General features: G+C 41.2%; 1 protein-coding gene across 3 annotated transcripts in view; it reads left to right on the top strand.

The window, feature by feature from the left end:
• Positions 1-26,281, top strand: part of LOC117754645 (receptor tyrosine-protein kinase erbB-4-like) — a 286,366-nt gene that overhangs the window by 133,429 nt on the left and 126,656 nt on the right. For all 3 annotated transcript variants that reach the window (XM_034573682.1, XM_034573681.1, XM_034573683.1), the window contains exon 3: positions 25,691-25,877. In XM_034573682.1, coding sequence (XP_034429573.1) covers positions 25,691-25,877 — 187 coding nt within the window. The remainder of the gene's footprint in view (positions 1-25,690; positions 25,878-26,281) is intronic.

The following is a 26,281-nucleotide window of genomic DNA, read 5'->3' as shown; positions in this document are numbered from 1 at the left end:
CTACATCCGGTAAAAACAATAGGGCTGCTCGTCTTCTCTCGTCAATTTGGTTTGCGTGCACCAAAAGAAATCAAGATTGATCAAAGCGGGAAAACAAAGCACAGTCATTACGTGACGCAAAATAAAACTAAGATGTTATTACGAAAGAGGGAGCGATGGATGGTTAAGTGCTGCCATTAGACTCCTGCAGAGGTAATATGCCCCACAGACTTTGATGAAAATAAATGGTAGAAGGGTGGAAAGATGCAGTTATAACTACGACTACTACAAAAAAAAAAAAGTGTGATTGTTGTTTAACTGCACAGAATCAATTTGTAGTTGAAAACAACTCTCACACCCCCGCTTGAGTTTAGGTTTCGGTGTACAAGCAATATTACATAGAGGTGTTATTTGCAGTTTGAGGTTAAAGGTGCTTCGTCTTTACCTGCATACGTTTCCATTCCACTCATTTACTAAGCAGCTCCCTGCGGTGCCGGCTTGCCAGGATCCTCCACCTTTCCACGGTTGGCAATTAACATGGGTTAATTGAGGATGCTAATTAGGAACGCAGGGTGCCAAACAGCAAGGGAGCAAGAGGGCAGGGCGGAGTGTGTATTTTTAGGCAATATTATTATTATTATGATAAAACACATTAATAACATGCTTCCCCGGGGAGAGAGGGAAAAACTTCACCTTGAGGTAGAGAAAAGGGGAGGGAGTGAAGCGAAGACCATTGTGCAGCGGCAGCTTACCGTACCAGCTGTCTCGGGGAGGTGATTGAAACTGATGCCTGTGCATTGGCTGCTTCTCTTCAAGATAGCCAAGAGATTGATGGCTGCCTCCCAAAACCCCTCAAACAACTTTAGCAGTAAATAGAGTCCATCTTCCAAACTGCCTCCACGACAGATGAATCAAAGCTCGCGCCCGTGATTAATAACTGCATTTCTGCACTGAGGCTTTTCTCCCCTTCTCTCCCATATTCACACTCAAACCAACAGCCGAGCTTTACCGTCACGCGGTGTTTACGCCGTCAGTGTTTAAATCACTCCTAAATCCATATTCCCGTTCCTCTGAATCTTATTATAAACAGAACGTGTATTTGCATCCCGAGACGGAAGCACATGGAGAAAATTAGATGACAAGTTACGCTCTGTTCTACATATTCTACTGTGACGTTTGCTGTGATGTGAATGGGACACAGAGGACGGCAGACACACACACTTTTGCATCTCTCTTCTCCCCGGTATCACTTTCCTCGTGTGCTCTCATAAACAGATCTGTGATTATGAAATATTAATTTTTCCCTCTCCTCCCATCTTCCCAGTCTCAACAGGAACCCACAGCCACCACAGTCAGATCAGATTGTTTGTCTAGTCATTGCAACCATTTGTAAACATGTAATTCCTGCGGTAGCAACGAGACCCCACCTCTGTCGCCGTATTTGTTATTTTGGAATCATCATTTACAAATTGTAATATTTAATATTTGCAAACGGCCTTGTGTTAGTAAATCAACATAGACACATTGACAACAAAAACTTCATATATTGTGTTCTAGATTTCAAGTCAAGTCAACTAGAAGTGTGTACATTCCTATGGCAACCTCTGGGATCTCAGATGTGTCATGAAACTCCTCCACTTTGGTATTTATTGGTTCGAAATTTGCCTTCATCTACATTTAACAAGATGAACTTTAGCGGTGGATTTCCAACAGACTATTTGCACTTTGCGGCACAGGAAATGAGCATAAAAGCTAATAACCCTCGGCTATATCTAAGCCAGTTGTTTGCCAGTGTTGATACCCGAGCTGTGTAACTGCATAATCAAATATAAGCTAAATAATGTTATTTTGCTAAAGATTATAAGAAGTTAAAGTTGAATAAATGTGGGAGAGTTCATTATTATGAATAGATGTATTAATGATAATAATAATATATGCAGCATAAACAATGCACTAAAACCATAAAACCACAAAAAATATTTATCTTTACAAGTAAATGACCAAGAGTAAAATCTTTCCAATACCTTTAAATATAAAGCATTACCACACACTATATGAAGTATTAATTACAGGATTACATTGCACTGTACAGACATTTGTATTTATTTTGAACACCTATTGGTTGCAGCATTTTGAATGTATAAAAAAGTCATTTTTGGATGGCTCACTCTCCAGCACTTACACTATGTACTAAAGGGTGCTTGTTGGAAATGTGTGGGTCTGTTCATTTGGACCCAAATGACACTCGTGCGAAGTGTTCACTTGACCCTGCGCTTGTTGGAAACCCTCCCAGCTGTCATAGTGATGCGTACCAGATGGAAACCACCGCGACTGCACCAGTGAGCAGGAATAAGAGACAAAAGGCTGATTAGAGGTTAAAGATGTTACTTTCCATTGACAAGAAAACTGTCTTTACAGTCAGAGTAAATATCCCGATGCCAACAAATCAGCCTCATTCAATATCTTTCTGTGGAACAGTAGATTAGACAGAGGGAGGGGCAGCAGGGCGCGAGCAGACCTTTATATAAGTATACAGGGCCTATGGAAAGCTTCAGGTTTAACCGGAGCTATTTCTCTATAATGTAAATCAACCGCAGTAATGATCAGATGATTCATTTTACTGTTGAAACATTGCACAGTTGACGGAAGAGAGTGAGAGCTTTGACTATATCAGAGATGTTATGCAACAAGGTTTACAGCAAGTTCAACTTGATTCCTTAACGTCACAGACAGGAAAATGTTTTGGTCTCTCGGGGGCAACAGAAACAATTTATTAACACCACATATCATCACCTCTTTAGTCTTATACTGGGAACATGTTGGCAAACTGTTGCTTATTTGTAGCGGCTAGACAGAACAACAATGCTGTTCATTGGGAGTCATGAGTTGAATAAAAGACCAATATTTTGTTTCTTTTTGCTCGGTTTTCGGTCTCTGCCAACTCCTGAGGGAAATATCTGGCTCTTCAGCTGTTAAATGCTGCAGTATGTTTACCAGCTGGTGGTTCAACTTTGTCTGTCTGCCATTTGCTGTTGAGCACTGTGGAGTGGGCTTTCAGGGCTTCCTCCACCGAAAGCGGCCGCCTGATTCTGATTCTGATTCTGCTGCAGCCACAAATGACCCTATTAGAGCGACGAGGGTGAGTCAAAACAGTAAGTCGCAGGCCAGAGAGTTAAACTATGAGCTGAAACTCATTATAAAACCTCTGTTAAGCCGAGGAGAGCTGCAGATTTAGGTGATAATAGTCTGTATTACTGCTCTTTTGCATGTTCACGTTGTTTTCAACTTATTTGACACTGATATTGATCTTAGCCTTTAAAGACGGAGATTAAGAGCCTGATTCTGACAAAGAGGGTATAGCTCAAGTTAATTTTACCCACTAAGATACGGCAGGAGGCTGTTTCATCACCCTCCAGACACTGTTCATTCCCTTTTTTCCCTGAAATTAGAAGCCATTAGAGGTCTCTGCTGGTTGGTTACCTGCAAAACTGCAGGGAATAAACACTAGCAGTTGATGAGCCTAACTGCTGCATCAATTTAAGTTTATGTCTCACTTGGTAAAGCATAGCTCCGCCTTGCCAGAGGGGGTCTGTGGGCCACAAACATTTGAAAACCCTGCTGCAGAATGACCAGCCGGCACTTGCACTATAGGTGCATCTGTGTATATGTGTGTATGCCTGCCAGGTCATAAATTGATGACAAATCATGAGTGTATCTTTATAATCTCACCAGTTTTATGGTATACATATACTGTGCTTTTCTAAATTTAAGCCAGGCTTCTACTATGACAGGCCGACTGCCGGTTCATAAATTGTAACTTGAGTCGACCTAACAAATGAACATTACGTTGCCCTTCGAGTGCCCAACGGAAATACCAGAGAGACACGATTTATGGCAGCTCATGAAAGAACAGTAGATTGTCGGGTGTTGGGACATCTGTGAGATACAAATGCAGTTTTACATAATGTTCAGCAGCAGAGTCATTGGTTCCCTGAAACTCAGAACATTTAATTTTCTGTCTGCTCTGTTTAACCCATGAACACCTAAGGCGCCGAATAGTAATGACCACCTCAAAGGTGAGGATTTTCTCAAGAGAAGACAGAATTGCCAACATTTGCCCAAACCTTCATTGTTCAGCCTCTGAAGCAGGTAGACTTGAAACAACTCTTCATTGTAAATAATTGCTGCTTCACTAAACTTCAAAAGCATTTTCTTTAAAAACATACAAAGCCGGCAAACTCTCTCCCCTTCTTCCTCCTCAAACATGACTCTTACCGACTGAGCCTTGCTCAGCGGGTCAGCAATAACATCGTCTGGGTCTGATTCTTCTTCACTGTTATTTTCATCGTTGTTATCATCATTAAAGGGCTGTTATCTGCTCCCTTCACTCGTCATTGTCTGAAAAACTTCTTTAAAAACTTTTTTTGCAGGCTAAAAAAACGAACAAACAAACTACATTTCCCTTAATGCAGTTCAGCTTTCTCTGCAATTATTCCAGTCAAACACGATGTATTTCATCAGTCACTTGAAAACGATGACAATGCCGATGAGACGCACACATCTGATCCAGCTCTAATGGGAAAAGCAAGGAAACATTGCACCCACTCTTAAAGGTATATACACGCATATGTCAAATCATACATCGATTACTTCGTTGTTATACTGTACAATGTATAAATACAGCACAGATTACTACTACTCCTGTCATTGGATCATACAACACTAAGATTTACGGAAAATACGAAGTGTCGGACGTTGTGGGAAGTGGCATTTGAAAGCTGCATCTATTCCTGGACTTCATTCCCGTCTTCTGACATCTTCTTACTTCTTCTTGACTGGCATATTTATCCCTCAGGTGCCATCGGTGCCCTCCCCAGCTTCCTAATTTTTGATGCACTGTTAGACGAGTGCAGATTACGTTGCCCCCCCCCCCCCCTGCTCCTCGGCAAACTCCTTCAATATTAATGAAGACTGATGAAGTGCTAGGGAGCTCCTGTCTTTCAGGCGCGACCTAGATTGGATTGACAATTGCAATTAGCATCCCCTCAAGTCCATTTCCATCACTTTAATTTGACATGAAGAAGGACAGTGTGGGGTGGGAAATGAGACCATCGAGAGAAAGAAGTCCTGAGGAGAATGGTTGGGGGAGGGAAAATGGGGGTGAAAGAGTTTAACTGGGAACTAGTTTGAAAGCCAGACAGCAGAGAGGAGGGAAATTGAAGAGTCCCTAGAAATCTTTTACTCACAGATATCTGAAGTTTTTTGCTGCTGCTTACTTTTTTTGAATTCTTCCTTCTTACTTTCCACCATGAAACACAGCAGCGAGAGGAAAGTCCATACACGTCAAATCCCGAAGGCTGCAACTAAAGCCATTTTGAATCCATTAATCTATTGTTATTTACTTTTATTTTGATTTATCAATTGCGTATTTTTATGCTTTACTTCCTCCGGAAAGACACACACACACACACACACACACACAAATTGCATGTTAGTTCCAGCTGGGATCTGCGTGGGAAGATGAGAGTGGCTGTCTTTACCACCATTCAGGATGTTTTTTGTTTGTTTTTTCTGACAGGGAGCTAAAATAAATTGGGTAAAAAAATTAAAAAGACAGACTAAAGCTGTTTTAAGTTTAAAAAAAAATCTGTGTGCTTGATTTCAGTTTATTGTGGATGTGTATATATATATAACGTTTTTTTTTACTCCATCAAAGAGACAGGAAGGTTAACAAAAGAGAGAAGAGGGGAGAGAGAAAAGTACGATGCAGATTATCACCCAACACTTGGGCAGAGCACCAATTCATTAGATCTATATTTAAATAATGTACACTTTCATCAATGGTTTTGGGCCTTTTTGGGATTGTTAGTTCCAGATTGATGAATACATGCCACACAAACCAATGTATTTATGTTTTTTCAGCCCTAAAATCCACATTAAGATCTTCAACTCAGGCCTTGGTTCAGCTCTTTCCTGTGAGATTCTACTCCCACCCATGAGATCAGCTGTATTTTCTTCAGTGTTACTATCTAATGGAAGTATTTTATTCTTATATGTTTCCTTTCTCCCCTGAACAATGGATTGCTTCTCAATTCAAGTGTAAGCAGGAATAAAGGTGCGTGAGATACGACAGCCGCTACTGAAAATCAATGATTCTCCACCATTTAGCTGGAAAAGAAGTAGTAGATGAGAGTCAGGAGTTGATAGTGTGTAATGCGTGTGTGTATTTCAGTTTTGCTGTGCATGTAGGTATATGTATGAGACTGTGTCAGTGTTATTTTAAATGATAGGACTTTCTCTTTGCCATAGTGACATTGATTTCAAACCCATCTTCCTTCTAAATGACCAAAGCAATTCTCTGTATGTTTGCCTGCAAGTGATAAGGTTGTGTGTGTGTGTGTGTGTGTGTGAGAGCAGTGTTAAGGCCCATCTCTGCCTTTGACTGACGGATACATTTCCGTGCTCCCCTTCCCACTCTTGGTCAGCCCATATCATTCCCATCCCGTCTTTTAGAAATTATCTGGATTGATAGAGCAATGAAACAAAAATAACAGGCAAGGTTAAATGTCTGTGTGTTTGACAGGAGAAAAGAAAAAAAAACTTTGCTCGACTTGGCTCTATTTGCTATCCCTTAAACTTTCCATTTGTATTGACCTGCAGCTGTGTAGAGGCCAATAAGAGAACACCAACAAAAATAGACACATATCTAACCCAGCAGCTGACTCGTTTTATGATGAAACTGTTAAAATGAAAATCTGTACTGGATCGCAGAGGGCAGAAAGCTGCTGCTGCACTACCCTCAGCATGTCAGAGCTTCAGAATGAAACACATCCTGCCACTCTGGAGGCACTTTGCATCCAAGAAAACAAATCGTTGATGTTTTCTGGATCTACAATAAAAAACTATATACTTGGTAACGATTATGACTTTTTGTGATTATAACTAGATACACACAGATAGGAAAGTCGTTTTCAGACATGAATCTCGTTGTCTTACCTAGTTGACAGCTTTGCCTTTGTCCGGAAAATTTCTGGAACAACTCATACGAACATTTATATTATCCCTTACAGCACCTAGAGAAAACGTCAGGAAAATGTCTGGACTTCAGTGCATGTAGGTACATTATTCATCAGGTTATTCTCTTTTGCCCAATATGTGTTTCTGACAGTGTTTTTGCATCTTTTCTAAACAGTTATAGATGTTTATTAGCACTGAATGAGAGATAATCAGGAAATTTCACCCTCAAGCTTGTGTGTTCGGCTCGTTGTCTTTGTGTTGAGACTTCAGCCACGACTGAGAGGTAAAGTGATTTTTAACTCTGATTCACCTCATGCAGTATCTTTGTCTCTCCCCCCAAAGGAGGCCTTTCTGTCCTTCTCCTACAGCTTTGCCAAATAAATGTCTGCGACAGACCGTAGCATGTAATTCCCCAATGGTTAAATTGTTTTCCCAAATAGTCAGTGCTCCACAAGCAAGTCAAACATTTCGTAGTTTGTAGAGATTTGACGCTGTGTGATTTCTTTTGGAAAAGACCGTAAACATCCAGAGTAAAACAAGTTGTTTGAGTTTACTTGACACTGCAGGGATTTACATACTGCCTGAAAATGGCATGTCTTTATAAGTAAGAGTGCTGGGTCATAAGCTTTAAAATCTGCTAAAATATAGACATGGGGACATTTCATGTCTTAGCAATGGAAAGTGAAGTTGGCCAACTGCTCCCATCCTGGTAATAGTTTGTCGATGTATGTTCCTGTGCCTTCAGAGAGCTTTACTGCCCAAACAATAATTCTGTCTGTGTGCTTCTTTACTGGAGGTACCGGATGCCCATGTTCTTTCTAATCTTTAACCCTAGAAGCCAAAGTTACATATTGTACATTTAAGATTTATTTCTGTGTTAAACAGCAAGTATGATAGAAAGCATCAGAATCCCACCAGAATTGACACTGTAGAGCACATTAATAATCCCTTCACCTTTCATACAAGTAATGCAGTTTAAAGTGCTTTATATAAAATACAAATACAAATACCAATTCATTTACGAGAACAGATATTAAGTAACATAAGAACATGTTAAAATTACATTTAAAAAATGAAAGAAACAAGAAAATTAAAAAAATAATAATTAGAAATTGCATAAAAACTGAAAAGAAAGAAAGATACAAATTATATAAGCGCAGGAGTGCAGGCAAGTGCAAGATCAAAGGCTGAAGTAAAGAGAAATGTTTCAAGTTTTCTTTCAAAGACATTTACTGAACGTTGGGCAGAAACTCTGACCATTTTATATGTTTGGCAGTTATACCTGATCTTTTGTAATCAGCAGCAGTAGCTTCCTGGGTAGGGGTGTTTTGAGACTTACTGCACTGCACACACGTAGCAGAGGTTGAGGTGATATTACTACTTATCGTAACAGAGCAGTGCCAGATTGAATAGGGAGGCAGTGGAGAGGAGAAGCTGAACCGGGCTGTGACAATAGCCCACCCTGCTTCTGTAGCTGCCTTTCAAATGCCATATCTGCCTCCCTCTGCGGCCTGCCACATAGAGTGAATGATATGGACCAACTTCTCAGGAGGATCGGAATCAATTTCCACCCACTGCAACTGAGGCGAGGGAGTCCTTTTCAAGAATGGCTGGGGTTAAGGCTCAAATGGACGAAGCACAATAGTTCAGCTGGATACAGACTCTGTCCTTCTCATTATAAACTCTTTATTGATAACTGCACACAAATAGCTCATTTGATCCTCTCTGGGTTTATTTAGGCCTCCACTTTATGTGCATTTAGCCTGTGCTAGAGAGTCCATGCATGATAATACAAGACCTTGTGAGTTTGTTTTGCCTGAAACGTTTTAATCTCTGTTCCTGGTGTGTAAGTATTATTTGGCTCATTCAACTCGTTCTGTTGTTTCTAAACTGTGAAAACAGAAGCACCCTTCTGCTGGCTTCACTTAACATGCAAGTGTGAATCATTGCTGAAAAGCAACTGAGCAGGGATTAGGCTCACAACAAGATTTTCTTGTACTGTGCATCTTTTCGTTTCTTGCTCTTTCTGTATCTCTCATCCCTATGTTACTTGATTATGTGTTTAATGAATGAAAAACCAAAACTTTCATCAATAAACCATCAATTAATTGAAAAAAAACAATAATTGAATATATATAAATAGCGGTGCCATTCATTCATTCTGGTTGAAGGCTTTTAGACGTCACTTGTCCTGTATGTTTTGATTTCAGAACAGCACATTTCCCTGCTGCGATGAAGGGAAACAACTAAACATATGATTCCGCTTAATTATCAGCAACCATACACATACAAATTCAGGGCTTGGTACAAAGACCATGTAGTGATATGAACTTGGTCTGAGCATGAGTTTCTTTTGGATATTACATTGATCCTGGTGGTATTTGCTTGGACCATGTTGACTAGTCTGCATCATAAGCATTTGTATGATACATATACTGTATGTAGTGCAATTTTTTTTCTCCCATAAAGATCCAAGTCAAAAATAATATTTTTTAGAAATAAAAATCAGAGGGGATTCATGACTGAAAATTCTTATCTCTCCCGCTTGAGTTTAAAAGAGGAAAATGATGTTAAGAGTTTGTCATATTTATATCAGAACTTGATTTAATAAATTCCAACATATGAGGCTGGGAGGTGCTTTGTGACATTTATTTTACACATTGACCTAAACAGTATTTTTACATGTTAATCAAAGTACTGCTCATGCAATTTGAAGGCAGGATACAATTTTATATAATCCATCACCATAGGACAACCCTGGATTATGTTCAGTGATCATTTTAATGTTTACATCATGGTTTTTAAAAATCTTACTTTTTACAATTTACTCATTGATGATATTTACAGCAAAAAAAAACATGTCATAAAAATTGTATAAAACTGATCCAATATAGACATAAGGTCAAATATGTGATGAAAGCTTTACCTTTCACTCTAAGACCATAGCTCCCCACAGTTGTTTTCAAACTGCAACTTGAAAAGTGCCCTGCGTCCCACCACCCAGGCCGTACTGCTGCCGATTCCCATTACAAGAGTAACACACATTCATCATGTAACTCGATTACTTGTACACCGACAATCTCCTTTTCTCTCTCTCTCTCTCTCTTTCCTTCTTTTCTCCTCCTCTTTTCTCTATATATGTATGTTGTTGCGGCTTCCTTTTTCATTTCCATCCTCTCCCCCCTCCCCCGCGCCTCCTCCACCGCACACCCCCACCCCATCCTCCTCCTCCAGCTCTCCTTGCGCTAACTAGTCAGTGTTTGAATAAAAACTCATTAGGATTACATAGCCATTTAGCTAAGTGACACAGGGTATAATTGTACCATCCATCAATTGCTGTGTAATAACACACTCAGAGGAGCTAAATGTTGATTAGGCCTCAGCCAATATTACCAGTGGGTTTTGGGAATAAATAGCTCAGAGGGGGGTGGGTGAGGGTCTACGCGGTCTCGAGGGGGTGTTGCAGTCAGGGGCGCTGACCCACGCAAGCCAAATTAACTTGGAAGGGCAGAAAAGAAAGTGTCAAAGACAAGCAAAGCATCACTTTCTGTCCCTGGCTATTGGCCTTCTTGTCTGTCTGTCTTTCTATCACCCACCAATACATATTACACTGAATGTCTCGCGCCATCTAGAATGGTCTGGATAATACAGAATGGTTTTTGACACAAGCCAGGGAGATCTGATAATGCTCAGGTTCTGTTGAGCATACTAACAATGTTAGTTTGTTTTGTTTTTTTGTCTTAGTGGAAATGTAGAGGTGTCCATTGTCTTCTATATTCACTTCTGCAGGAGACAGTCACTCAGCACAGAGTTTGAATAGAAAACCCCAGACGCACAAGGTAGTTTGAGAAGACTGATGAAAGGGAAATGCTGATGAGAAAACTGTTCCTGCCTTTTGTTCAACACTTTTCTTCACTTAACTTTGGTCCTGACTATCCTGACATGCAGTATGATACAGAATTATTAGATTTAATGCTCTGCTAATCCCCCTTCCTCAACCCTGCCTGAGAATACCATCTCAGAATCAAATTATTAATTTGTTATTGCTAACAATCAATTGATTTGTTTGTTAACACAAATTACATCAGTAAATTAGGTAACTGTTTATTCAAAGGAACCTACGAAACCATAAATAGTGTCTTAAACCTCAAAATGTTATTTATCATTGTGATTTTCTTAGGTAGATGCTATTCGCACACTAGGTGCCCATCGCTAGCAATGCTATTTGCACGCGCGATAGATAGCCAATGTGGCTGCAGGTGTATAGTAACCTGTCTGTAGCAAACAAAGCTAGTAGTACTTGGTGTGGATGCCAAAGTGGCAGTTTAAACCCAAATATTAACGCTTTCCTGGCAAGACTTTTTTCGGGCTGGATGCGCGACGAATTAGCGCTTCATTATAATGACTGCAAAAGAGACAAGGTCTACCATAGTCATGTCTAGACCCCCATAGACCGGCGCAGCGGGATCCTCTATTGTTCCCACTATCTGTCCTCCAAAAGTACAGCTGTGTCATCTGAAGAGGAACCACAAAAGAAACCGAAAAGTCTGCTATAACAGCACAAGACATAATTGGGACAGAGGTGGTGAGGGAGGAAAGGTCTTTTTGTTCTATTCAGAGCATTTCTGACTTCCTCCAAATAGATGAGAGAATAACTTAATTGCTCATTGAGTTGATGACACTGTTTTATGCTGATAATATCCCAGTGCCTGATGGTGTCATAGAAGGAAGGAGAAGAAACATAAAGAAGCTTCACAGCAGATAGAGAATAAGAAAGAGAGTCTCTTTTAGAATAATTGTAGCTTTTACCATGAAATGAATGCATTGTGGGGAGCCAACGCTGCCAGCTCTACCCATGCACGCCATCATGTCTTTATCACTAATGGACCAGTGACTACTACTGTAATTACATAGGCTTTTGTCTAGGCCTTTGCACAACTATCTTGGAAGCAAAAATTGGTCTGACATTTACGGCTCTTTCATTGGCATCTACAGTATACGAGCAAGTTCCCAAAAAAGAAAGGTGCAAAAAGAGCGGAAGACGGAAATAGACGGAAAGTTATACGGAGATATGGGTTGAGAACATTTTTTAGGATACTTTGCTAGGTAGAAGTCAGTGTTGTTCCCATTTGATATGGATACAACACAGTCTGAATACAAGTTTCACTACGTACCTCACCATTCAAAGAATCAATTTCATTTTGTCCAGTCGTTCTTTATGAACGCTAACTATGCATATCATGTCTCTTAGGGGGTCTATTTTGTCTGCTGCAGATTTCTTTGGTGGTAGTGATGGTCGCTTTTCAGCCATCTTTTTGTTGACAGGACAATAGGTTATAATATGCTTCAGGAGCCATGCAACATCTTCATGGCAGACTGGACACTACGGTGTTCACCATCGGAAGGTGATGAGACGGGGCGGTTGAGCTAGGGCGAATTGGTGATCGGCAAAATCAAACCATTTCAACTGAAACACCTTGAGTTCCTTTGGTCAGTTGTTTGCATTGAAAGACGAGAGACAACCATCTTTCAACTAAAAGGTCTGATCAAGCTCTCAAAAACGTTGAGCCGTGGCCCTTCTGTAGTACTCTTGAGCAACGCGAAACAAAACTAAGTTCATTAGAGTAGATTTATGTCAGAACCTCACAAACCACAAAGGATCCCACCACAGCTGTGGCTTCTGGCTATGAACTAGTTAACTGCTACATCATGAAGTACTGTCGTTACCCATACAGGAGATTTCCATTAAAATGGTTAAAATATTCATTGTTTCTTACTTGGGCAGCAGCTCCCAACTTGCTCCCTTATGTCCGGTCTACTAAAGAATAAACTGGCTGACACCCACATACACTCACACAGACGCACGCATGCATTTAAACACAGCTGTGAAGTATGTAACATCATTTTCTGTCTCCACGGGGCAGAAAAACATTGCACAAAAGAGACGTAATTACTTTTCTTCTGCCTTTCACCTGGCTGACTTGAATTTTTAAAACTTCCCTCCAAATAGAATAACATGTTAAGTTCTTGGTGCAGATAGTTATCATGGCCTTGCCCACCATTAGAGTCAGACCTCTGTGTTTTTCTCGAGGTAAGTAAACTCTGATTGATCCCTGGTGTGTGTGTGTGTGTGTGTGTGTGTGTGTGTGTGTGTGTGTGTGTGTGTGTGTGTGTGTGTGTGTGTGTCGGGTGAATACAAAATCTTTACTCAATACACTGGAATCATAATCTTGTTTCATAATCTTAATGATGAATACTGGAGACCTAGATGGTGGAAGCGTACGAGATCAAGGCTCCTGGGTTGACTGTGTGATAATGAGCCTGTCTTTTTTTTTGGGGGGGGGGGGGATTTTGTCAACAAATCAAACAGGCGGCTGAATATGACACAGGTAACTTCAGAGTTTTACTAGTGGACTGCTTGTGATTTAAAGCCTTTCATTCCCAGGTATCATCTGACTAATGGCCCTTGTGCATCGGAGCTACGTTGCGTCACGGTGGCTATCCATCATAATGCCCGCTTAGTTAGTTTCACTTGAGTGGATTAATTAGCTAGCTAGCTAACATTAATTTCATCCATCCTGCGTCACATACAGATGTAGATACGGTTGAACCCCTGACAAATCACTGCACTGTGTTTGGATTATGGCTACTGGACTTCAATGGTGTCTGTGGTTTGAGTTCCTCTTTCCTTGAACAATTTAGTTACGCATATTCAACGTTCATTTTCAAATGTTTGGTGATAACTCTCGCCTCCTCTATATACGAGTCTGGATCATTCACTGCACTATATCTGCTTAACAGTCTATGCCACTGGTCACAGACATGGTTTTAAGGTTAGATAGAGAATGTTTGCACTCATCTTGAAATGCACAGTATACAGTTCAGAGAAATCAAATGTTTTTTGAGAGGGCCATAGCTTCTAGCTATGGACAGTGGTATTTCTAAAACCCTGCATGACAGTCAGATAGAAATGTGTGACGAATGGAACCTTGTTTTCCTGTTTTCCACTATTTTGTCTGTGATTTTTCAACTTTTCTTTATTAACTTTAATCATAATCCTAAAACATATGTATATTCATGTTCCAACCCCATATTTTTTTGCAAATGGTGGCATAGGAGGATATTGAGGCCTCCAAGTCCCACGGAAAAAAACTGACATTCACGCACAATAGCACACAGTATATTCATGTTTGCATAACTACAATATTTAATCAGAAATCTCTGCGGTATTAATAGTCTGCCAATATCATAGAGTTTTATTTGTGCAAAGGTGATGTCACTTTTTCATGGCTGATCTGAAGGCAACACACACACAGTCACTCAGTTCGTAACGCTCTGCTCTAATTCCACGGTAACACTTGAACATCTTAATTAAACATGGCTGTTATCTGGGTTTGTTTAATTCTTAGAAATGCTGATAGGTCTGGCTGCCAAATAAGAACTCCATGGACAGGGTACAGCCACTCTCTTGCTGCGTTTGTGAGTCTGTGTGTGTGTGTGTGTGTGTGTGTGTGTGTGTGTGTGTATGTGTATGTGTCTGTGAGTGAGTGAAAGAGGGAGGGAGAGGACAGCCAAGTGGGTCAGAAAACTGTTTCTTTAGTTCCCTGTGGATAGAGCAAGACCTTTATCTTCAATTTCAGAGATTTCCTCTGTGGTCAGAAGAGGAGGCCACACCACCTATTTCTTCTCCACTTTTGTATTGGGCCATCCCTTAACTCAGACAAGGTATAAAGAGGGCATTTTAAGCAATACTTGGTAGACACATTATCTGGCCGGGTGCACTTCCATTTCTTTCATCTTTAGTCTTTATCCATATTGATTTGTCAAAAAGTATCTTTTGTTAGGATGCTGTTTGCCGGGCTGTCCACAACGAGGCTTTTGTAAAAGACATCACTGATCACTTCATTAGCAGAGGCTCCGAGCACCACATTGCAAACATGACATGAGTTTACTAAATAGTGCTCTGGACTATGCTTGTGTCTTTATCTCAGATTGATGTATAGTCAGTTAACTTATAGTTCTGGTGCACAGTATAACATTGTTTGATTAGAAGCCTGCTAAACATGACCGAACGAGTTGTAAGTGATACATTCGAGGCTCATGAGGTGCTTATCTTAAAGAAGTCACTTACTTTGTCTTTATACTAATAATATAAATAAAGTTTATTAATATTATTATTACTGTAAAGACAAAGTAGGCAGCATATGTAAGTAAAAGTAGGAGGAAACTCCAGTTCAAAATAATCAGTAATTACCTCAGCACCTTCCAGAAAACCCGATCAAACAATGCAATTTAAGCTACTTTTCATTTGCATAATACAATTTAGTAAAATATCTACTCCACTCTTCAGGAAAAACTCTAAAATCCTTTTAGGAGTCATAGCGGTTGATCTCTAGGAAGTGGAGCTTCATCCTTTTTGTTTGAAAATTGCAATAGGCAGAACTGAGTCACCTTCAGTAAGACATTGTGCTGAAAGGCTTATTAACTGCTTAGCCTTAGACAAAAGAACTTGTACCACCAAGGGGAAAATATACAGTTTTCTTAAAATATGAAGACAATTTATTTATAACCTTTTAACCTCAGGAAAATATTGTGTGACTATGGCATATTTAAGTTGGTAAAACATAGAGCACTTGTTCCTCCCTAAACCTTAACACGTGATGTCCATCATGATTCCTTTGCAGGTTATGCTTTAGTGCAAAACAAAGGAGATACATAAATTTGCAGACTGAGACCTCACCTTAACACGGCCACTGCTTCTTAGTCTCCTGTCCTCCTAAATTTATAGAGCCGCGAGGCCCATCAACCTTTATTAGCTAATAATGCCGCTAGGGCCATTACGTGTGGCAGAGGCTCCCCCACAGCAACATTTAACAGTCTCGCTGGGGTACTAGTGGTTGGCTGAAGTAACAGGGCCGCTGTGTGACAACCCCCTCTGCACCAAAGTGTCTGACCAGACTTCTAATTTGATAGCGCTAAGACCAGCATATAACTCCCAGAGGGTGTTTGCTATGTCACATAACACAAGCAAAAAATGCAAATAAAAATTACCTTAGTCATTTGCTAAAATAAACAAGTAATTTTGTGGTATGTTAGTTAGTTAAGATTTCACATGTTACGGCTCAGATCCGGCTAAGGAGCAATGTTGTGCTATTTTCTATGCTGTAAGCATCTAAGAGGAAAAATGTTATCCCACCCATGGGGCTTCTTCAGGGATTATTTAAAGGCACCTGCATCCTGAAGATGCCCAGACTTCAAATTGAGAATCTCTTTTCCCTGTGTCTTTGCATTAAACTGCCCTTTCTGAATAGAAGGTAAATGTGCCCCGTAGAGAGGATACTGTAGACGATCTCAAGCTCCTGTGGGCGATGTTAAGATTGCCACACTGAAATAAACAGCGAAGGGCTCAGTGAAGTACTGTATGGTTACTCCTGGGGCCGTTGGTGATGTTTTTGTTGTTTTGTGCTCGGTCCAAACTCTTAGAGAATGGTTAGGGGACGGCCGCCGCAGATCAAAGCAGAAAATAATCAACTGTGAGGAGAGAGAGCCCTCTATTTTATCTTCTCTCCTTGCTCAGGGCTGAAAGCAGATTGTTGTTGAACAAAAAGTTGATAAAAGGGAAAAAGGACTGTACAGTGTATGCTCTCCACTTGTTTTGTAAGTAGAAATGGAACACATGGTCTGTTTTGATGAGTCACATGAACAAGACTCAGTTCCCTGTAATGTAAGATTTATTTTCTCACACACACACACACACACACAGACACATCGGTGGATGGTTTATGTTGTTGAGCATGTCTCCAAATGGGGAATCCATACTGAAGCAATCACACTTAAATTCATCTGCAATTACAGTATTTATATGGCAAGATTACCCATAAGGCCTCAGTGCTTGCATGTTTCACGTTTCACATCCCATAATTTTAGGATGTCACTCAAAGTCAGAGAGGACTAGGATGACAGCATTAGCAATCCAGCATTACTGCTCAGATTTGTTTTTATGCAACCTATAGTATGCAATACGCATTTCTATGTTGCGAGATTTTGGGGAATTTTACCCAACAATATTTCAATCGTAATCAAATCAAATTATATATTTTAACAGAGTGAAAGTCTGCACTGTTTTATCAATCAAGGTCTCAATCATGATTGATTACTAGTTTGTGTGACTATGTGACAAAATATATTGTTAGAGCTGAGTGTTGCAGTGCATACTTCCATCTGTGCAGTAAAAATTATACTTCATGTTTATGATGCTGTTACCAAGGGATATCAAATAGATGAGAGCGATGGAAAGCCCGGAGGTGCTTTGTGAGTGTAACAGGATTTTATGTCAATGAAATTGTAAGTTTGTAAAATGCATGTAATTGAAACATTTCAATGTGGAACCCCCCCCCCCCCCCCCCAATTGAGAAGATTGAGCGGGTCCACATGAAAACTGAAATGAAGACATTGTTTAACCCGATGTCAAATTTGATCAGAAAATCATTGAAAACTTTAATTAAAGTGCAGAATTATCTCAGTAAATGGTAGAAAACTTGTAAGCACCAGTGGGACTTGGTTCCCAGGCCTTATTAAGGAGCTAACCATGGACTACATGGATTTTGCATTACCTCCCACCCCAAAAGCCTCCCACCACACACACACACATGTGAGCTCATAGTAGAGGAGCATGGGGAAGTGATTATTCTTGGATTAAGACTTGCCTCGCCGCTGATATGCGCAGCGTAATTGAATAATGGCTGCCTCACCCGAACAGTCCCAATGCAGACGGGCCTCCCAGCCCACGTCAGATCGGCACAATATTAACCATGACACAGGCGTAACCAGGCTGGTAATTAATGCACTGAGTCAATTACAAATTAGTCCATTTGGAGAATTCCCCACAGGAGTCCACTCATTACCAGTGCTCTGATGAAGTCGCCGTTTCTCCTCATGGGAAGAGGTGTCACTCCGCTGTTCTCCTTTTTTATCTGTCTTCATCTCCCTACTGAAGGTAGACAAATGGAGGATGAAATGGATACTGGCTGCTACACGTCAGCTACACAACATTGGTAGGCTAATGTCCAACTATAGACAAGTGTGAAGCTAATAAGGGAAACTTTAGAAGGTAGCTAATGGACGCTGTTAGTTGGCAGACTATTGTACAAGGGAGGTAACCATCACATATAGCATTAAATGCATTTTTCCGGCTCTAATACTGTTCTTTGCCGTTACGGACTTTTTAATTAGGTAAAACAACTTGCAATGATACAATCCCTTTGCATTTTCTCCAGCTGTAAAGGAAACTTTGGTCCAACGACTGTTATAAGGACAATTCCCACCAATCGCGCTGCGCTGTTGTCTTCCAAATCATTACAGATCAATTGCAGTGTATAAATCAATTAATTTGAATGAATAAAGTGTATGATAAACAGGCGCTGATGGCGGTAATATGTGAAGAATATGGCTCCCTCACTCTGTATTAATGCTTCTCACAGCACAAGGCGAACACCACCCTATTCATTTCGCTGCCAAAGGTGAAAGTCAATCTTAATGACAGAGGGCTTCCGAGCTCAATTCAGGAACTGTCAGGAGGTGAAATGGGAAAGAGCTGCCATGATGAGAGACAGTGAGAGAAACTATGGGTGTGTGTGTGTGTGTGTTTGTGTGTAGGTGGTGGGGGGGGTGGGGGGTGTTTGTGGTTTGCCTGCCCACAAGCCCTTGAAAGGCCACCCATTCAGGGTAAACAGAATATATTTTTGAAAAGAGAAAAGCCTGATCTTTCTCGCACATAAAGGACAGTACTGTATGTTTTGCTTTTAATACCGGTTTGGACTTGGTACGGTTCAAACCCAAATCATTTCTGTGAATGTTTACGAACCATTTTTCAAATATATGAAATGCATTTTTACAAGGACAGCAGAGTCAGTCCGTCAGACGGAAGTTTCAAGGGAGGAATCAGATTCAGAGTATATGGTTTACAGAGCAGTCCTCATGCATCAGTGTCAAAGGCTGATGGGTCCCAGATAAGGAAAAGCATAGCACAGTTTCTGGCTGAAATAAGAGTAAATACAGTGAACACTTATTGTAGATGGGAGACTGTTTTCACCAGTTCAGATAGTGAAGCTTGTGCTGTGGTGGAAGTTGAAATGTAGTATGGGGTTGTTGTTGTGAGTAAAACTGAACTGATTTGATATATTCTGCTCCCACTTGGATTTAAGTCAAAAGTTTTTAGTTTTTTTCATTTTTATTTTTGCCTTAGAGTCATTCTGACATTAGTCTAATACTTTCTGGGACAAATAATCTTATATTACCCACACAATTACCATTTTAGGGCTACTCTTAAAGGCAGAATCCAACATTGTCAGAAGCTACAAAGTTCTTTCATCCAAACTGATTCTTCAGCTGAACCACAGCCAGCGTGAACAACCGACAACTGCGACATGCAGTCTTTCCGTGGCCGTTCCTCAGCCGGTGTGTCCCAGGCGTTAGCCCTACCCCTCGACATGAAGTGCCCATTGGTGCATAGTGTCCCCTCCAAACGCAGCCACAAGGGATAGGGATAGAACATCTTCCCCGAGGAGTTGGGACACATCGGTCTGTTCACATCGGCTGTTTCAATGTTACATTCGTCTTATCCACTGCACTGAAAACATTGTAACATTAGCAGGGATGTTTGCAAAATTCGCGGCTAGACAATCTTACAAACTTCATATAATGTAACAAATGTTACTCGTAACTCTCACTCAGACTGTTTACATGCTGGTTTTGATGGCATGAAAAGCGATAATATTTAATTGAAATGCTTGTCACAGCGATTCAATGACATTTTCATTTGCTACTGGATAAAAATAAGATATTCCGGTGGATTTCATACTTACATTTATGTAAGCAGTCGCCATCTTGATAAGCTTCATCCATACGTAAAGCATTCAGGAATCTTTGTCTACCCTTTCGTTTTTAGGGGGGTCCTGAATACACAACGGTTGAAGGGGTGTTTGAAGGGCTATGGCCACTACCCCTACATCACATAGAGAAATGGGTAAACACTACCCCTTCATGGCCACAGGCAAAATTGGGACGGGGCCGAAGACTACAGCAGACATATCATAAAGGCAATGGGTGTTGCTAGACTCTGTAGGCTGCAATGTGTCACTCCCACCCTCCGCTTGGCTGATATTTTGGCTGTCACCTGGCTCAGAGAGGTGTTGCATTTTGAGGAAGTCGGCCACATCAAATTAAACATTTTAAACATCACAATATATCTTCTGACTGCTCTGGCTCCGTTTCATGTGTTGACCCAATAAAGGGAGCTCTTGAATCTTTGCATCAGCTGTTATTCCTGCTCTCTTTTCAATTCAGTATTCAGTAAATAACATGTTTCTGAATGCCACAATTATTTGGTTTTGTATTGGTTGGATAATTTGTTGCTGCACGACATAGAGGGAGAGGAAGGACTAGGAAAATAAACTGGGTTAGTAAATCATTAGTTGTGCCATGTCTCATTGTCTGGCCCGTGACCAAGGGAGATGAGTTAGACAAGCTCAGAGGCATCGCGCAGGAAATGTTGGCAAAAATAATCATTCCTTTTCTATCTATGACTGTTGCACACCCACCCACATACCCACCCATTCTCCATATCACCTTACCTTAGAGGTGTGATTAGGCAGATAAGGTAAATTAGAGACAACACAGAAGATCTTTCGACTGATCTTGTGACTGCAGTCGTAGAGAGAGCAGCCACTTTTACACTATTTCAGTGGAGCCAGATATTTAGCAAATATGCAGTGTCAATGAAAAGCATCCCCATCCAACCTCATTAGTTTGTGCAGCAGCTGTCTGCTCCTGTGGCAGGGATTAAGCAAGATCTTATGAGGATTTTCTATTGTAGTAATACATGATATCACATGATAATGTAGTGAGGTAATAATATAGCTTTCTCAGACAGACTTAACTGTCTGCATTTAAAACGGATGACCATTTGTTTTTTTCCATTTATTTTGTCCACCTCTGTTCACAAAAGTGTCTCTCTCTCTCTCTCTCTCGCTCTCGCTCTCTCTCCAGTTTTTCTGTATTTCACCATCTTGGTGTTTTCTGTCAATGATGCATGCACCTTACAGGCCTTTCTTGTCATCAAGCTTGACAAGTAGACTGTCATACTGTCGCAGCCAATGACAGTCAAACATCTACTGAGCGCTGCACATTGCCTCAGCATACGTGGAAAGCACACTTGCCGAACGGGGTATTCTCAAAGTCACCCTCCCTTTGCCAAGCTCATTCAGAAGCCGCAGCGAATCGAAACCTAAATAAAAACGACAAACTGACATAATTTCCGTTGTATATTTGAATGTTGGATAGTTTCTTTTTTCTTGCATTTTCGTATTCATTACCTTTGCTGAGAAGGTTATGTTTCCATTGCTGTTTGTCTAACTTTTAAAACTACTGAACAAATTTTCTTGAATGTCAATGGAAGAATGGGCTATGGACCAAGAAACCCTGTTGGGCCTTGGTGGAGGTATTTATCCTACTGAGTGCCATTCAACTTCATCATTTACTTTTTTACTTTGCTTATTCTGTTTATAATTTAAATAAATGAAGTGCCTTTCTTGTCTTACTACAAAGGGAATTTGAATTTTATTTGCCCCACAGAAATCCTGAGAGAAATCCTTGAGCCACAAGGGAAGGACATGGAACACCAACAGACAACAGGGGTGCTTCAAATCCTTCATGTCCCCCTGTTCTTTGTTGGGGTTGTTACTACAATCAGCAATGAAAAAAGAGAATTCCTTCCCTACACCCAAACAACACACACACATGCACACACACACATGCACACAGCTGTGTTTCATGAGAGGTGTTGTGTAAGAATCAGAGGGGATACTTTCTCTTCATCTTCAAAGATGAGTCATCATAGTAATCTTGTCCAAGCAATAAAAGACACTTGAGTGATGCACATGCTCTTGCACACACACTCTTTTCTCACACACACACACACACACACACACACACACACACACACACACACACTCTTTTCTCACACACACACACACACACATATATCAAACACAGCATCAACTGCAGGTGTTTGAAGTGACTCGTACTGTATTGGGTTCGAGCCACTCCAGAGGGATTGAGGTGTTACCAGGGCTGTTTGTTGGACACTTTGTTGACTTAAAGGGAAGCATGGCAACACTGCTTAGTGTGAGTATAAAAAAAAGCAAAACTCACAAATTCCATCATGGATGGTACTGCTGGGATATATTGCACTCACACAGCACCAATATGATGATATGATAGAGTCACCATGGAGATATAACACACATGACGATTTTAGGTTAGAAATTAATGCCAAACCACTAATGAATCCTTTGCTTTTACAATTTGGGACAATTACCGGCAATAGTTTAACTTGGTTGTCAGTTATACGGAGGATGATCTCCTGGGGAAACTCAGGAAGATTCTCTCACTTACACTTGTAGACACTCCATCCTGATTCGGTGTGTGTGTTTACAGATGTGGATGTGAGCTCAGGCTGAGCGTTTAGGGAGGAGATATGGAAATAGAGGATGAGGGCTTGCTGATGCAACGCGAGCCTTAAGCCCTCGCGGCGCACTCCCGTGTATCTGCCTTCAATGACCGCAGCCCACCGGAGCACATCACTACGCCTCAATATGTATGGAAATGAAAGGCAATCATGCTAACGTGTGTTCAGTCTCTTCAAACATGCTAATGGTGTCATTACGCTTTCAGCCCTTTACCACCCATCCCAACACTTCACCTCTCCTTACACCCTTTACTGTCTCCCTGTCTCTTCCCCTGAACCGGAACAGGTGTGATTTTAATTATGTATTAAAATACACATAGACCAAGTCCGATCCACTTGACTGGGCTCCTCCTTCTGCAGTGGTGTATCCCTCCTTCTCTGCCTCCCCTTCCCTCCATACCCTTTCCTCCCTTCACTGACTCAACCCCAGAAAACCTCCCTCCCTTCTCTTCCTCCTTTAGAAGTTGGAGATTGAAGGACTCGATTTTAAAACCACGCACGTCTCAGTGACTCAAGTGAGGGGTTTGTTCCGCTGCCATACTTCCGTTCACAAATGCTTCGGCTCAGGGAGGAGGGAGGAGGGAGAAATCCCTGTTAATCTAGTGAATCTGGCTCTCTCTGTCTCTTTTGTTCACTGTTACTGGGACTCTGACGCTCTGATCTCCTGGGAGGTGCGTGTGTCTGGGGTTTGGGTTGTGGGTGAGTTTGGGGGGATTGCTACAGAGTTCAGTGTGCATGCAGTAAAGAAACATCCCACTGTTTGTGCATTCTCAGTTATTACAAGAAAGATTATACTTTTGGACTGGAGTGCACTAGTAAGAGATTAATCTAAAGTAAGGGCAAAAACTTGGGTTTCAGTAAGATGAAGCAGGTTCTCCATCACACGTGGCCAAGACACCTGCATCAAGATAGTTGGATAGAAGAGCTATTTTTACTGGGAGAAATCCAGGACAACAATGGGTCATGTTGTTATATTTAGCAGGTAATTTGCTGCTCTAATTGCACTGAAGCTAAACAGAGGAGGTCATGCAGGTGCCTCAAAAATAAATTTAGCATCTAGATCAAAAATTGAAAATGCTATTACACCGGCACCTGTGCCAAACATAGCACCGCTCCTCCATCACACAATGATGGACTCCTGTGTATTAACACCTTTTGGAATTTAATATTTCATCCCCATTCCTTAAGGAGCGTGCATGTGATAGAGCCTGCTACAATCCAGGTGCCTGTCTCCCTGAAGTGGGCATACGGCATTCTTCGCTTGGGGTTGAGGTGGCGTGCTAGATCTGTGTTTAATGAAAGTGACCACGCAGAGCAGATTTGGCCATTAGCTCAGCACGGGCCTGTAATCACTACACGTTGCTTTCCTTTTTTTTCACGCAGTTCAATTATTGAATGGAACAATCTGTGGGGAGAAAAGTGTGTGTACCTGCCATCTTCTTTCTCCCCTTGTTTTATTTCCCTCTGCAGTGCTGCACTTCGGAAAGTATTGATTTGGTGGTGCGGAAAATAACAAACCAGCAACCGTGCGAGTGGTGTAATAAACAGGCTCAGGAAAAAAAAGTGAAGAAACACCCATGAAGTGTGTGGCCAGAAATAATTATTAGTTGTGTATGCTCAGAGTCATTCATCCAGAGTTGATTGCACTTACTGTTGTGTGCCACCCTCAGCTTTTTGGTCGCATGAAAACAGTATCGGGACTGAAGATGTGGAGTTTATGGCACAGCGCCCAGGACAATGTCACTGGACTACATGGACTTGGAGCTATTTGATTGCGTAGTGCTGAAAAGACCTTCACACTCCCTGCACGGTGTTTGTGAGTCATCCTCAGCTCTTGGCTAGTGAAATAAAGTCAAAGTGCGAAGGCCCTGATTGTCTAACTCTGTGTACAGAGTAGGACATGCTCCGACATTAAAGGGGCTCAACATATTGTTCACTCTTGCATGCACAAGTACTCATGATTTACACTGACAAGTAGACACATTCACACCAATCATGCTTCTTAGAACCCACAGATACCCTCAGTGATTCTCTAAGTACCTTACTTGATCTTCTTTTCCAACTAGTTTGGAAATCGATAAACACTTGCGCGGACACACACTGAATATAAAGTCCCCATCACTCATGCACATAAATGCACACAGACTCAACAGACTCTGGCATGTCTGTTTCTATTAATGGTAATCAGCAGGGTAATGATGACGGAGCCATGACTGCGGCTTACTTACTTGTGGCTGACGGCCATGCTCTCTGACAGCTGTCAACCGCCATGACTCCGCTGCCAGGGCCATCCTTAGGACTCATTTCTTCGCCAATGCCACTTCACACACAGACTTGTTGATTATCAGCATCAGCGGGCCGCCGTGGAAAGACTTCTCTGACCGCCGGTCTGCTAATGACAGCCACCATGATGGTGGATGGGAGACAGAGGACACAGGCTGTCACTTTGATTCATGCAACAGCAGCTCCAGCTGGGTGGCTCCTTGCCAAATTCTCGACAGTTGTTATATCCCCTCCTAAATGACATTTAAAGTGTGAAGCAATGGCTGTCCTTGTGGCTCGGTCACCCTAGGCCGGGCCCCGGACATGAGCACTGAACCCTGTGCCAAGTTTTGCAGTGGGGTCACCAGCCCTGGAGCAAATTATCCCCGCTCAGATGCTTTAGCTCAACTCACTGGCATGGTTGAATGTGTGGAAAGTGACCTTGAAGATAGATGCTGTCTATGATCTGATGTCTGCCTTTGACTTACCCTTTTCATCCCTTCCTATTCCATTTGTTTCTTTTTCTTCTCTAATTTCCCCCAACCTCTTTTTTGATTTCAGTGCAAAGGAGAGTCAAAATCTATCTATACATATTTGAAGCATAAGGTGATACAATGAATTTATTTTATTATAAAATAATTCAAAAACATTCAAATGCTTGAGGAAAACCTGGTTTCCCTGGTAAGCTTAACTATGGGCTCTATCTATTTGTTGGATCTTGTTACATGGTGAAGTACAGAGAGTGGAGAGTGCAAACAGGAACCTTGCAGAGGTTACAAATAGTCTCACGTAAAAATGACATTGTCATCCTTTTTTTATCTTTAAAAATAAAATGCCTTTTTAAAAATATTATTATTGCAAAACTAAAACGCAGCAACTTTCCTCCTTCCCTCTCTGCCTTTGCAGTCCATCCGAGAAGTGACAGGCTACGTGTTGGTGGCCCTGAACCAGTTCGACTACCTGCCTTTAGAGAATTTGAGGATCATCCGAGGAACCAAGCTGTACGAGGACCGCTACTCTCTGGCGATCTTCCTCAACTACAGACGTGATGGAAACTTTGGTCTGCGCCAGTTGGGTCTTAAAAACCTCACAGGTGAGTGACTCGAGTGTTTCCTGCTTACTCACGTAACTTTGACTTGTGTTTGAGTTTTTGTTTTGGATCAAACTTTTAAATTGTTTTTTTCTCACCTCCTGTAGTGTTTTTTGTTTGTGTGTGTGTGTGTTTACAATCTAGTCAGAAATCCACTTCTTCCAAGCCCTGCAGGAGAACATACTTTTATAAAAGTTGATTAATATGCTTTAGAGAAGCCTAAATTTACCACCAAATTAATACCACTCAATTTAGCCAGTTGTGACTGGTGACTGCTTAAAATATACCGACCCAGTTTTTCTTCATGCACACTGTCCAATGAGGGTGCAACCATCTGCTCCAAAAGTTCTAATTACAGTTGAATTAGCCATTAAATGGCAACAGGAGGTAATGATAAAGTGGAAACC

The sequence above is a fragment of the Hippoglossus hippoglossus genome, chromosome 21 (assembly GCF_009819705.1).
Source record: "Hippoglossus hippoglossus isolate fHipHip1 chromosome 21, fHipHip1.pri, whole genome shotgun sequence".
NCBI lineage: Eukaryota > Metazoa > Chordata > Actinopteri > Pleuronectiformes > Pleuronectidae > Hippoglossus > Hippoglossus hippoglossus.
The sequence above is the reverse complement of the archived record's forward strand: the minus strand, read 5'-3'. Positions and strand labels throughout refer to the sequence as shown.